The following is a 15,569-nucleotide window of genomic DNA, read 5'->3' as shown; positions in this document are numbered from 1 at the left end:
GTAAATATGTCAATTATTTTATTTTAATTATTTATATAGAATTCCCGGCATATTTATTTTATACATTACCTTTCTGATACTTTTCCAAATTCCGTTCCTTGTTTTTCCTACTAATCCGTTTTCCTAATTTTGTTTGTGGCAAATGCGCAAGCCGCGCGAAGCCAAAACCTAAGAAAAAAAACATACTTCTATACATAATGTGAGCCAAATATTGATATTTGGATATTATATTGTATATTTATGAAGGTTCCGGGAAGCCGCTGGATGCGGGCAGCGCAGGATCGATCGTCGTGGAGATCCTTGGGGGAAGCCTATGCCTAACAGTGGGCGTCGTACGTCGCGTTTGTATATTTCAATAAGTAAGTCCCCGAGTAATGTTAAAATAGGTAATTATCACGTCGAATTTCGACAGCGCCATCTATTTTATTTTTGGGAAATGTAGCTTGGAAAGTCCTCTCAATATATTCCATAAATTCGCTCAAAAGGAATTAATAATTTAAACTATGTAAAACAGAAATAGTTCCTCGCCATACTAGAAAAGTGATAAGCGAACTATTGGTACTACGTATGCTGACATAAGTAAGGTTAATATATATATATATAATGTATAGTATACACTAATTATATACTCGAGCAATAGGAAAATAATTAATTTTAAAGTAGGTGTTGGACAGCGTCATCTATATTTTTTTGGCGAACGTGACCAGGAAAGTCCCGCATTAAGGTGGTTCGATACGGTTAGCTAGGCGCTCAAGCGTCAATAGATGGCGTTGGTGCCTTAATTTGACATAATTATTTATTTTTGGATTTTATACACAATATTGTTTCAAAGTTATACGTTTGCCGGTAATAGCGTAATATTTGTCATGATTTAACTAAATTTCAATTGAGTTGCAGTTCACGTAATACTTTTATTTGAATAAATAAAAGTTACCACCAAAAGCCGAACATCTCACACACACATTGATAGTTATGTTTGTTTACGAAACCAATTACTAATTTCGCCAGTTTAAACGTCAACGGAATAGTCTAGTTGGATGAATAACAGGATTCTATATGAGATGGGTCTGGCTGGATACTAGGGTTCCAACCTCGCTTTATTATTACTTTTTTTTTATTGTAACATTTTTTTCCCATTTATCCTGCTTAGTTTTTGCTACAAATTGCTGTTAAAATATTTGATTTTATTTCATATTATTATTTATTATATTATATAAAGCTACAAACCCATGTACTGACTGACTGACTGACTGACTGACTGACTGACTGACTCACTGACAGGGTTGTTCTCCCAGAAGGAGCGCCGGGGGGTAAAAATGATGTATGGGAGATGTGATCAAGATGTTCCGATGAGTATGGGAAAACTTCCAGATCTTGGAAAACTGCTCCGCATCAGGGAGACACCCTACCGTCTGGCAAAACTATCGCACCTGGAACGATTCTTTTTCACGAAACCTATTAAAATCTTGGTCAAATTCTATCGTGGGTGAAAAAAAATCAAAATGGCGGATAAACAAGATGGCCGCCATACAAATTTTTGTTTTTCAAGAAAATGTCTTGGGGGTAAAAACTGTGTACGGAGGTGTAATCGGAACGTCTTGTTGAGTATGGAAATACTGCTAGATCTTCGAAAACTGCTCCGCATCAGGGAGACACCCTACGGCCTGGCAAAACTATAGCACCTAGAACTTTTTGGTTTTCACAAGACATATTTAAACCTTGGTCAAATTCAATTGGCAGTGAAAAAAAATCAAAATGGCGGAAAAACAAGATGGCCGCCATACAAAATTTTCGTTTTTCTCGAAAATGCCTCGGGGTGAATGTGATGTAAGAGGGATGAGATCAAAATGTCATATTGAGTATGGAAATACTTCCCGACCTTCAAAAACTGCTCCTCATCAGGGCGGCACCCTACGGCCTGGGAAAACTATCGCACCTGGAACGATTCTTTTTTCACCAAACCTAATAAAATCTTGGTCAAATTTTATCGCCGGTAAAAAAAAATCAAAATGGCCGAAAAACAAGATGGCCGCCATACAAATTTTTGTTTTTACAGAAAATGTCTCGGGTGTAAAAACGATGTATAGGGGTGTTATGGGAACGTCATCTTGGAAAACTGCTCCGCATCAGGGAGACACCCTACGGCCTGGCAAAACCATAGCACCTAGAACTTTTTTGATTTCACGAAAACAAGATGGCCGCCACACAAAGCTTCGAACTAATACAGGACACGCGAGCAGCTTGCTGCGAGCGAACCACGCGACATCTAGTTATTATTATATTATATATAGCTACAAACCCATGTATTGACTGACTGACTCACTCACTGACAGAGTTGTTCTCCCAGAAGGAGTGTCGGGGGGTAAAAATGGTGTATAGGGGATGTGATCAAAATCTTCCGATGAGTATGGGAAAACTTCCAGATCTTGGAAAACTGCTCCGCATCAGGGGGACACCCCACGGCCTGGCAAAACTATCGCACCTGGAACGATTCTTTTTTCACAAAACCTATTTAATTCTTGGTCAAATTGTATTGTCGTTGAAAAAAAAAACAAAATGGCGGAAAAACAAGATGGCCGCTATACAAAATTTTATTTTTCCGGAAAATGTCTCGTGGGTAAAAACTGTGTATGGGGGTGTAATCGGAACGTATTGTTGAGTATGGAAATACTTCTCGATCTTGAAAACCTGCTCCGCATCAGGGAGACACCCTACGGCCTGGCAAAACTATAAAACCTGGAGCAATTTTTCTTTCGCGAAACATATTTAAATCTTGGTCAAATTCTATCATGAGTGAAAAAAAATCAAAATGGCGGAAAATCAAGATGGCCGCCATACAAATTTTTCGTTTTTCCTGAAAATGCCTCGGGGGTAAAAATGACGTATAGGAATGTGATCGGAACGTCGTGTCGAGTATGAAAATACGTCTGGGTTTTCGATAGCTGCTCCGCATCAGGGAGACACCCTACGGCCTGGCTAAACTATCAAACATAGAACATTTTTTTTTCCACTAAACCTACTTAATTCTTGGTCAAATTCAAACGCTGGTGATAAAAAATCAAAATGGCGGAAAAACAAGATGGCCGCCATACAAAATTTTCGTTTTTCTCGAAAATGCCTCGGGGGTGAATATGATGTAAGAGGGATGTGATCAAAATGTCATGTTGAGTATGGAAATACTTCCCGACCTTCAAAAACTGCTCCGCATCAGGGAGACACCCTACGGCCTGGCGAAACTATAGCACCTAGACCTTTTTTGGTTTCACAAGACCTATTTAAGTCTCGGTCAAATTCTATCGCGGTAAAACAATGGCGGAAAAACAAGATGGCCGCCATACATAGCTTCGAACTAATACAGGACACGCGAGCAGCTTGCTGCGAGCGAACCACGCGAAATCTAGTTATTATTATATTATATATAGCTACAAACCCATGTATTGACTGACTGACTCACTCACTGACAGAGTTGTTCTCCCAGAAGGAGTGTCGGGGGGTAAAAATGGTGTATGAGGGGTGTGATCAAGATCTTCCGATGAGTATGGGAAAACTTCCAGATCTTGGAAAACTGCTCCGCATCAGGGAGACACCCTACGGCCTGGCAAGACTATCGCACCTGGATCGATTCTTTTTTCACAAAACCTATTTAATTCTTAGTCAAATCCTATGGCCGGTGAAAAAAAATCAAAATGGCGGAAAAACAAGATGGCCGCCATACAAAATTTTGTTTTTTCAGAAAATGCATCGGGAGTTAAAACTGTGTATGGAGATGTAATCGGAACGTCTTGTGGAGTATGAAAACACTTCTATATCTTCAAAATCTGCTCCGCATCAGGGAGACACCCTACGGCCTGGCAAAACTATAAAACCTGGAGCAATGTTTCTTTCGCGAAACATATTTAAATCTTGGTCAAATCCAATCCCTGGTGAAAAAAAACCAAAATGGCGGAAAAACAAGATGGCCGCCATACAAAATTTTCGTTTTTCCTGAAAATGCCTCGAGGGTAAAAATGATGTATAGGGATGTGATCGGATCGTCATGTTGAGTATTTCAGTACTGCTCGATCTTGAAAAACTGCTCCGCATCAGGGAGACACCCTACGGCCTGGCAAAACTATAAAACCTAGAGCAATATTTTTTTCACGAAACCTATTTAAATCTTGGTCAAATTCAATCCCCGGTGAAAAAAAATCAAAATGGCCGAAAAACAAGATGGCCGCCATACAAATTTTTGTTTTTACAGAAAATGTCTCGGGTGTAAAAACGATGTATAGGGGTGTTATCGGAACGTCATCTTGGAAAACTGCTCCGCATCAGGGAGACACCCTACAGCCTGGCGAAACTATCGCACCTGGAACTTTTTTGTTTTCACGAAGCCTATTAAAGTCTTGGTCAAATTATATTGCCAGTGAAAAAAAAAACAAAATGGCCGAAAAACAAGATGGCCGCCATACAAATTTTCGTTTTTCCAGAAAATGTCTCAGAGGTAAAAATTATGTATTGGGGTGTGATCGGAACGTCATCTTGGAAAACTGCTCCGCATCAGGGGTCACCCTACGGCCTGGCAAAACCATAGCACCTAGAACTTTTTTGATTTCACGAGACCAGTTCAAGTCTTGGTCAAATTCTATCGCGGTAAAAAAATGGCGGGAAAACAAGACACGCGAGCAGCTTGCTGCGAGCGAACCACGCGACATCTAGTTATTATACTATATATAGCTACAAACCCACTGACTGACTGACTCACTCACTCACTCACTGACATAATTGTTCTCCCAGAAGGAGCGTCGGGGGGTGAAAATGATGTATGGGAGATGTGATCAAAACCTCCCGGTGAGTATGGGAAAACTTCCAGATCTTGGAAAACTGCTCCGCATCAGGGAGAGACCTTACGGCCTGGCGCAACTATCGCACCTGGAACGATTCTTTTTTCGCAAAACCTATTTAAATCTTAATCAAATTCTATTGTGGGTGAAAAAAAATCAAAATGGCGGAAAAACAAGATGGCCGCCATACAAAATTTTGTTTTTTCAGAAAATGTCTCGGAGGTAAAAACTGTGTATGGGGTTGTAATCGGAACGTCTTGTTGAGTATAAAAATACTTCTCAATCTTGAAAAACTGCTCCGCATCAGGGAGACACCCTACGGCCTGGCGAAACTATCGCACCTGGAACAATGACTTTTTCGCACAACGTATTTAAATCTTAGTCAAATCCAATCGCCGGTGAAAAAAAACCAAAATGGCGGAAAAAAAAGATGGCCGCCATACAAAATTTTGTTTTTTCAGAAAAATGTCTTAGAGGTAAAAACAATGTATGGAGGTGTAATCGGAATGTCATGTTGAGTATGGAAGTACTTCTCGATCTTTGAAATCTGCTCCGCATCAGGGAGACACCCTACGGCCTGGCAAAACTATCGCATCTGAACCTTTTTTGTTTTCACGAAACCTATTTAAATCTTGGTCAAATTTAGTTGCCGGTGAAAAAAAATCAAAATGGCGGAAAATCAAGATGGCCGCCATACAAAATTTTCGTTTTTCCTGAAAATGCCTCGGGGGTAAAAATTGTGTATGGGGTTGTAATCGGAATGTCATGTTGAGTATGGAAGTACTTCTCGATCTTTGAAATCTGCTCCGCATCAGGGAGACACCCTACGGTCTGGCGAAACTATCGCACCTGGAACGATTCTTTTTTCACGAGGCCTTTTTAAATCTTGGTCAAATTTTATCGCCGGAGAAAAAAAAACAAAATGGCCGAAAAACAAGATGGCCGCCATACAAATTTTTGTTTTTCCAGAAAATGTCTCAGAGGTAAAAATGATGTATTGGGGTGTGATCGAAATATCATGTTGAGTATGGAAATACTTTTCGATCTTCGAAAGCTGCTCCGCATTAGGGAGACACCCTACAGCCTGGCGAAACTATCGCACCTGGAACTTTTTTGTTTTCACGAAGCCTATTAAAGTCTCGGTCAAATTTTATCGCCAGTGAAAAAAAAACAAAATGGCCGAAAAACAAGATGGCCGCCATACAAATTTTTGTTTTTCCAGAAAATGTCTCACGAGGTAAAAATGATGTATTGGGGTGTGATCGGAACGTCATCTTGGAAAACTGCTCCGCATCAGGGGTCATCCTACGGCCTGGCAAAACTATAGCATCTAGAACATTTTTGATTTCACGATACCTATTTAAGTCTTGGTCAAATTCTATCGCGGTAAAAAAATGGCGGGAAAACAAGACACGCGAGCAGCTTGCTGCGAGCGAACCACGCGACATCTAGTTATTATATTATATATAGCTACAAACCCATGTACTGACTGACTCACTGACATAATTGTTCTCCCAGAAAGAGCGTCGGGGGGTAAAAATAATGTATGAGAAAAGTGATCGGGACCTCCCGTTGAGTATGGGAAAACTTCCAGATCCTGGAAAACTGCTCCGCATCAGGGAGACACCCTACGGCCTGGCAAAACTATCGCACCTGGATCGATTCTTTTTTCACAGAACCTATTTAAATCTTGGTCAAATTCTATTGTCGGTGAAAAAAAATCAAAATGGCGGAAAAACAAGATGGCCGCCATACAAAAAAATATTTTTCCAGAAAATGTCTCGGGGGTAAAAACAATGTATCGGGTTGTAATCGGAACGTCCTGGTGAGTTTGGAAATACTTCTAGATCTTCGAAAGCTGCTCCGCATCAGGGAGACACCCTACGGCCTGGCAAAACTATCGCACCTGGAACGATTGTTTTTTCACAAAACCTATTTAATTCTTGGTCAAATTCTATCGTAGTTGAAAAAAAATCAAAATGGCGGAAATTCAAGATGGCCGCCATACAAATTTTTCGTTTTTTCTGAAAATGCCTCGGGGGTAAAAATTATGTATAGGAATGTGATCGGAACGTCATGTTAAGTTTGAAAATACTTCTTGGTTTTCGATAACTGCTCCGCATCAGGGAGACACCCTACGGCCTGGCAAAACTATAAAATCTGAATCAATTTTTTTTTCGGTTAATATATTTAAATCTTGGTCAAATTTAATCGCCGGTGAAAAAAAATCAAAATGGCGGAAAATCAAGATGGCCGCCATACAAATTTTTCGTTTTTCCTGAAAATGCCTCGGGGGTAAAAATTATGTATAGGAATGTGATCGAAACGTCATGTCAAGTATGAAAAGACATCTGGGTTTTCGATAGCTGCTCCGCATCAGGGAGACACCCTACGGCCTGGCAAAACTATCGCACCTGGAACATTTTTGATTTCACGAAACCTATTTAAATCTTGGTCAAATTTTATCGCCGGTGAAAAAAAAAACAAAATGGCCGAAAAACAAGATGGCCGCCATATAAATTTTTGTTTTTCCAGAAAATGTCTCGGGTGTAAAAATTATATATAGGGGTGTGATCGGAACGTCATCTTGGAAAACTGCTCCGCATCAGGGAGACACCCTACGGCCTGGCAAAACTATAAAACCTGGAGCAATTTTTCTTTCGCGAAACATATTTAAATCTTGGTCAAATCCAATCCCCGCTGAAAAAAAACAAAATGGCGGAAAAACAAGATGGCCGCCATACAAAATTTTCGTTTTTCCCGAAAATGCCTCGGGGGTAAAAATGATGCATGAGGAATGTGATCGAAACATCATGTTGAGTATGGAAATACTTTTCGATCTTCGAAAGCTGCTCCGCATCAGGGAGACACCCTACAGCCTGGCGAAACTATCGCACCTGGAACTTTTTTGTTTTCACGAAGCCAATTAAAGTCTTGGTCAAATTTTATCGCCGGTGAAAAAAAAACAAAATGGCGGAAAAACAAGATGGCCGCCATACAAATTTTTGATTTTTTTTTTCAGAAAATGTCTCAGAGGTAAAAATGATGTATTGGGGTGTGATCGGAACGTCATCTTGGAAAACTGCTCCGCGTCAGGGGTCACCCTACGGCCTGGCAAAACCATAGCTCCTAGAACTTTTTGGATTTCACGAGACATATTCGAGTCTTGGGCAAATTCAATCGCCGGCAAAAAACAAGATGGCCGCCATACAAAGCTTCGAACTAATACAGGACACGCGAGCAGCTTGCTGCGAGCGAACCACGCGAAATCTAGTTATTATATTATATATAGCTACAAACCCACTGACTGACTGACTGACTGACATAGTTGTTCTCCCAGAAGGAGTGTCGGGGGGTGAAAATGATGTATGGGGGGTGTGATCGGGACCTCCCGGTGAGTATGGGAAAACTTCCAGATCTTGGAAAACTGCTCCGCATCAGGGAGACACCCTACGGTCTGGCGCAACTATTATAGCTGGATCAAATTTTTTTTCGCAAAACCTATTTAAATCTTGGTCAAATTCTATTGTGGGTGAAAAAAAATCAAAATGGCGGAAATTCAAGATGGCCGCCATACAAAATTTTGTTTTTTCAGAAAATGCATCGGGAGTAAAAACTGTGTATGGAGATGTAATCGGAACGTCTTGTGGAGTATGAAAACACTTCTCTATCTTCAAAATCTGCTCCGCATCAGGGAGACACCCTACGGCCTGGCAAAACTATAAAACCTGGAGCAATTTTTCTTTCGCGAAACATATTTAAATCTTGGTCAAATCCAATCCCTGGTGAAAAAAAACCAAAATGGCGGAAAAACAAGATGGCCGCCATACAAAATTTTCGTTTTTCCTGAAAATGCCTCGAGGGTAAAAATGATGTATAGGGATGTGATCGGATCGTCATGTTGAGTATTTCAGTACTGCTCGATCTTGAAAAACTGCTCCGCATCAGGGAGACACCCTACGGCCTGGCAAAACTATAAAACCTAGAGCAATATTTTTTTCACGAAACCTATTTAAATCTTGGTCAAATTCAATCCCCGGTGAAAAAAAACCAAAATGGCGGAAAAACAAGATGGCCGCCATACGAAATTTTCGTTTTTCCCGAAAATGCCTCGGGGGTAAAAATGATGTATGAGGAATATGATCGAAACATCACGTTGAGTATGGAAATACTTTTCGATCTTCGAAAGCTGCTCCGCATCAGGGAGACACCCTTCAGCCTGGCGAAACTATCGCACCTGGAACTTTTTTGTTTTCACGAAGCCTATTAAAGTCTTGGTCAAATTTTATCGCCAGTGAAAAAAAACAAAATGGCCGAAAAACAAGATGGCCGCCATACAAAATTTTGTTTTTCCAGAAAATGTCTCAAAGGTAAAATTGATGTATAGGGGTGTGATCGGAATGTCATCTTGAAAAACTGCTCCGCATCAGGGAGACACCCTACGGCTCGGCAAAACTATAGCACCTAGAACTTTTTTGATTTCACGAGACTTATTCAAGTCTTGGTCAAATTCTATCGCGGTAAAAAAATGGCGGGAAAACAAGACACGCGAGCAGCTTGCTGCGAGCGAACCACGCGACATCTAGTTATATTATATATAGCTACAAACCCACTGACTGACTGACTCACTCACTGACATAATTGTTCTCCCAGAAGGAGCGTCGGGGGGTCAAAATGATGTATGGGGGGTGTGATCAAGACCTCCCGGTGAGTATGGGAAAAATCTCAAATCTTGGAAAACTGCTCCGCATCAGGGAGACACCCTACGGCCTGGCAAAACTATCGCACCTGGAACGATTATTTTTTCACGAAACCTATTTATTTCTTGGTCAAATCCTATCGCCGGTGAAAAAAAAACAAAATGGCGGAAAAACAAGATGGCCGCCATACAAAATTTAGTTTTTTTAGAAAATGTCTCGGGGGTAAAAACTGTGTATGGGGGTGTGATCTGGACCTCCCGAAGAGTATGGAAATACTGCTCGATCTTGAAAATATGCTCCGCATCAGGGAGACACCCTACGGCCTGGCAAAACTATAAAACCTGGAGCAATTTTTCTTTCGCGAAACATATTTAAATCTTGGTCAAATCTAATCCCTGGTGAAAAAAAACCAAAATGGCGGAAAAACAAGATGGCCGCCATACAAAATTTTCGTTTTTCCTGAAAATGCCTCGAGGGTAAAAATGATGTATAGGGATGTGATCGGATCGTCATGTTGAGTATTTCAATACTGCTCGATCTTGAAAAACTGCTCCGCATCAGGGAGACACCCTACGGCCTGGCAAAACTATAAAACCTGGAGCAATTTTTCTTTCGCGAAACATATTTAAATCTTGGTCAAATCCAATCCCTGGTGAAAAAAAAACCATAATGGCGAAAAAACAAGATGGCCGCCATACAAAATTTTCGTTTTTCCTGAAAATGCCTCGAGGGTAAAAATGATGTATAGGGATGTGATCGGATCGTCATGTTGAGTATTTCAATACTGCTGGATCTTGAAAAACTGCTCCGCATCAGGGAGACACCCTACGGCCTGGCAAAACTATAAAACCTAGAGCAATATTTTTTTCACGAAACCTATTTAAATCTTGGTCAAATTCAATCCCCGGTGAAAAAAAACCAAAATGGCGGAAAAACAAGATGGCCGCCATACGAAATTTTCGTTTTTCCCGAAAATGCCTCGGGGGTAAAAATGATGTATGAGGAATATGATCGAAACATCATGTTGAGTATGGAAATACTTTTCGATCTTCAAAAGCTGCTCCGGATCAGGGAGACACCCTACAGCCTGGCGAAACTATCGCACCTGGAACTTTTTTGTTTTCACGAAGCCTATTAAAGTCTTGGTCAAATTTTATCGCCAGTGAAAAAAAACAAAATGCCCGAAAAACAAGATGGCCGCCATACAAATTTTTGTTTTTCCAGAAAATGTCTCACGAGGTAAAAATGATGTATTGGGCTGTGATCGGAACGTCATCTTGGAAAACTGCTCCGCATCAGGGAGACACCCTACGGCCTGGCAAAACTATAGCACCTAGAACTTTTTTGATTTCACGACACCTATTTAAGTCTTGGTCAAATTCCATCGCGGTAAAAAATGGCGGGAAAACAAGACACGCGAGCAGCTTGCTGCGAGCGAACCACGCGACATCTAGTTATATTATATATAGCTACAAACCCATGTACTGACTGACTCACTCACTCACTGACAGAGTTGTTCTCCCAGAAGGAGCGTCGGGGGGTAAAAATAATGTATGGGGGGTGTGATCGGGATCTCCCGGTGAGTATGGGAAAACTTCCAGATCTTGGAAAACTGCTCCGCATCAGGGAGACACCCTACAGTCTGGCGCAACTATTATACCTGGATCAATTTTTTTTTCGCAAAACCTATTTAAATCTTGGTCAAATTCAATCGCCGGTGAAAAAAAAATCAAAATGGCGGAAAAACAAAATGGCCGCCATACAAAATTTTGTTTTTCTAGAAAATGTCTCGGAGGCAAAAACAATGTATTGGGGTGTAATCGGAATGTCATGTTGAGTATGTAAATACTTCCTGATCTTCAGAAACTGCTCCGCATCAGGGAGACACCCTACGGCCTGGTGAAACTATCGCACCTGGAACTTTTTAGTTTTCACAATACCTATTTAAATCTTGGTCAAATTCAATCGCCGGTGAAAAAAAAATCAAAATGGCGGAAAAACAAGATGGCCGCCATACAAAATTTTATTTTTCCAGAAAATGTCTCGTGAGTAAAAACTGTGTATGGGGGTGTAATCGGAACGTATTGTTGAGTATGGAAATACTTCTCGATCTTGAAAACCTGCTCCGCATCAGGGAGACACCCTACGGCCTGACAAAACTATCGCACCTGGAACGATTGTTTTTTCACAAAACCTATTTAAATCTTGGTCAAATCTATTCTCTGGTGGTAAAATATCAAAATGGCGGAAAAACAAGATGGCCGCCATACAAAATTTTGTTTTTCCAGAAAATGTCTGAGAGGTAAGATTGATGTATAGGGGTGTGATCGGAACGTCATCTAGAGTACGAGTATACTTCAAGGTTTTCAAAAACTGCTCCGCATCAGGGAGAGACCCTACGGCCTGGCGCAACTATCGCACCTGGAACGATTCTTTCTTCACAAGACCTATTTAAATCTTGGTCAAATTCTATCGCGGTAAAAAAATGGCGGGAAAACAAGACACGCGAGCAGCTTGCTGCGAGCGAACCACGCGAAATCTAGTTTTTCCTGATAAGTAAGTACATATAAAAAGAAAACCAGTTAAGTTTGCAGTAAGTTATATTGTTATTTTATGTTATTTATTTACAAACGGCAATATCAAACAGGCTAACGAAAATTATTGATATTTGAAGTAAGATTCAGATTTCGTTTATTCAGATTAGGATATAATATTTATCTCTTTCTGATTGTCACTACTTTATACAATGCAAAGCAAACAGCGCGCTTGTTCACAAAGTAGTAATAAAATAATTGCTACCACATAATTGAAATATCAATACATTTTTGTTTTTTTGTTACTCTTCGAAGTACTACCTCTGGCAAAATACAATTTTTATAAAATGTTACTAATTTTGGCATCATATTTTTAATGAAATTTTCGTCACGCTGTACTTCCAACACTGTGATGTCAAAACTTGGAGAAACATAGCCAATGAAGTAACATTTCATCATTTTTGAAACCCGCAGTTGACCCTGGATCTGCAATCAGAACACCCGTTTTTGTAAAAAATATTATATTATTACAAGCAGTATTATATCTGCTATAATAATTACAATATACCTGATAGTAATAGTTGTGTTTTTTATTTATTTGTAATGCACCAGTGTCATCAACCAAAAGGGGAAAGTTTTTACGATCTTTGGCCGCAGAAAAAATGTCTTGATTGTTGCGAGCCAATGAAGGAAAACATTTTATTTCCAAAATAGAATTTTCTTCTTCTATTACTCCTGAAATACATAAAATCATATAAATAATACTATCATATAGATAACTATGGACACATTAATAATGTATACGTGAAGGCATATGTAGGTAATATCATATAGTATCACATACCATCTGGGCTAGCTCCAAGAAAACCAAATTCTTCATCAATATATAACCCAGCAGGCCGTACGGCTTTGTTCATTTTTTCTATGAACAAGGTTCTGGCCACTGATTCATGGTTTTGGCCGTAGGCCATGTCATTGGTCAAGATATTGTTTTTATATAAAACACTCTCCACTTGGTTATGGCATGGTGTTGTAGATTTTCGCTTGCATATCTGCAACAAAGTTAAAATTACATAAATCATAGTTTTTTTTTTAACTCTGACTCTGCTCCACATGGGAAAGTATTTATACTAATAATTGAATTTACCATTCCGAACTGACTAGCGGTAAGCCTGTCGCATCTATATGTAGTGTAGACATCATTATCGTGTTGTCCAATTGTTGCACTTTCAATATATTTTATTTGATCTATTGTCGTTTCGAAGTCTTTCAGTTTTAGAAGACACGCTTCCTTTAGATCTTTCCCTAAAACTGACTCATCTACATCTTTGGCGTTTGGACCATAATTGTGGTCAGTTTTGGGTTTAGGCGCAAAAAGTCGCCTGCGAATGTATTTTTTGCGCCTTTCCTTGGACTTTTCCGACTGGGCAATGTACTTTTTAAAAGTTTGTCCAGGGCTACTTCTTATATGTTTCTTCCAAGCATTTGTGTGCCATTTCTGACCACGAGAGTGCGAGAGACCTGTTATAAAAAATATCCTTAAAAATTTTCTAAGTCTTTTATCCCATAGTGCCTTGAAGGCGTATAATATTATGTGAGTATAAAAAATATTGTGTGTGGATAAAGTATGTATGTATATAAATAAATATATATACTGTGAATAATATAGAAAATGAATTGAACAAATGCAATAATTACATAACATATTCTTACCAGCAATATATACTCTTCGCTGATATGAGCCACCCTTGTACAGACTCAATCTTTTCCCGCAGACAAATTTGCTGACAACACTCATGAAATTTTCAACAACATTTGTTGTGTTGTTTGATAGTCGATGGCATTTTGACATGACTGCCTCGTTTGCTGCACAAATGTGGGCCCAAACTGCAGGTGCCTTAGTTTTAAGGTCGTCTAAAGAATTTGTGTCTTTTTCATCACTGTTCTGGCAGAATCGACAATAATATGCCTTACAATCTTGGTGGCAGCCAAATACATGAGATGGGCCATTTTTGAGATCCTCTCTCATTGAATTATGATCAGCTTCCATAATTATCTTTCTTGAAACCGCTGTAAGTTTTTGTAATTTTGGCTTGAGAATCTTCCGGCCAAATAATGGTAACTTTGTATTTCCTATAATCTGAAATAAAAGGTTATCTAAATATATAAAAGGAGAAACTGACTGACTAACTAGCTGACATATTAACGAACAGCCTAAACGGCATGCAGGTACCTTTGTAAACTTAAAGCTTAGTTGCAACAGGATATCGGAAACGGGAGTTATTGGGAAAAAGCATTTGTATGAAAAAATCTAAAGCACGTAAGATAGATGATTTCAATCTAGCATGCATACATGCATACCTTAGTAAATATAAAGTTTACATGGTCAATTAATTTATCATTAGATCAAGTTTAACATAAAATAGATATACTAAGAAAAAAAATTCACACTAGATCTATGATGGATCTGGAGAATGGATCTACTGAGATTGAAGGTTATTGACTGTGTTTCGAACTAAGTGCACTAAGATTAAAAAACTTATGAGAAATTGGTAAGGCAGAATGATTGTATTTTATTTTCATTGGTATTTTACCTTGTACAATGCTCCAGTGTAATTCTTAATCACATGGTTTTTACATTCAATTTTTTTTATTTGGGTCCCATATGAAACCTTTTCTCTTAATTGTGCATACACAGATGAATCTCCATCTCCTATAAATACACTTCTCATCAAAAAAATCGAAACACCTTGCAAGTTTACGTTTTGTCAGGATTATCAGAAAAATGTGTACATTTAGGAATAAATGTTAAATGTCGTTTAATAGTGAGTAATATGAGCTTATAAAATCTTAATGTTAATGTTCTAAATTTAAATGAATTTTTCATAGGTTTCGTATTTTGTTAAATGAGTCATTTTTATTCCGTATGGAGTATAAAGGAAATGGATAAAACAACACACGTAAATGAAAAAAAAGCTAAAAAACGTTTATTTAATAACTTGTATTCCCTCCCCGAGCTCTAATTACTGCTTCCATACGGTTCTTCATCGATCGGATGAGAGTCACGATCACATGCTGTGGTATATTGTCCCATTCCTCTTGGATTGCATCTTGCAGCTGGCTAAGTGTTTCTGGGGCAGGATCTCTTGCTCGAATTCGTCTCTTTAATTCATCCCACAGATTTTCAATGGGATTCATGTCCGGGCTTCTTGCTGGCCATTCCATAATAGAGATATCGACTTCGTTAAGATAATCTCGTACGACGCCCGCGGTGTGAGCCCTAGCATTGTCGTGCATGAATATGAAGCCGTTGCCAATAAAATGTGCATAGGGCATCACATGAGGCTCGAGACACTCTTCGACGTACCGATGACAGTTTAGTGCAGGCAGACGTGGCCCAGACACGAAAGCAAGCTCTGTCTTACCGTCGGCGCTGATTCCTCCCCAAACCGTCCACGAACCGCCACCATAGCTGACCTTTTCTTCAATGCAGCATTGTGCATAGCGTTCTC

At 39.4% G+C, this 15,569-nt stretch overlaps 1 protein-coding gene across 3 annotated transcripts; it reads right to left on the bottom strand.

The window, feature by feature from the left end:
• Nucleotides 1-12,105: 12,105 nt before the first annotated feature.
• Nucleotides 12,106-14,773, bottom strand: LOC126369235 (uncharacterized). 3 transcript variants are annotated; one of them, XM_050013574.1, is made up of 6 exons: nt 14,652-14,773; nt 13,771-14,197; nt 13,205-13,578; nt 12,902-13,109; nt 12,626-12,792; nt 12,106-12,543 (listed from the first exon to the last, which is right to left on the bottom strand). In XM_050013574.1, the coding sequence occupies exons 2-6, from the start codon at nt 14,105-14,107 to the stop codon at nt 12,319-12,321; spliced, it is 1,311 nt and encodes a 436-aa protein (XP_049869531.1). In that variant the 5' UTR covers nt 14,108-14,197; nt 14,652-14,773; the 3' UTR covers nt 12,106-12,318. The 3 variants fall into 3 exon arrangements, with proteins under 3 accessions (XP_049869531.1, XP_049869529.1, XP_049869530.1); XM_050013572.1 differs by having other exon boundaries at nt 13,205-14,197; XM_050013573.1 differs by lacking the exon at nt 14,652-14,773 and having other exon boundaries at nt 13,205-14,628.
• Between the last annotated feature and the right edge of the window lie 796 nt (nt 14,774-15,569).

The sequence above is a fragment of the Pectinophora gossypiella genome, chromosome 8, assembly GCF_024362695.1.
Source record: "Pectinophora gossypiella chromosome 8, ilPecGoss1.1, whole genome shotgun sequence".
NCBI classification, from domain to species: domain Eukaryota; kingdom Metazoa; phylum Arthropoda; class Insecta; order Lepidoptera; family Gelechiidae; genus Pectinophora; species Pectinophora gossypiella.
This window is presented reverse-complemented; position numbering and strand designations above follow the sequence as displayed.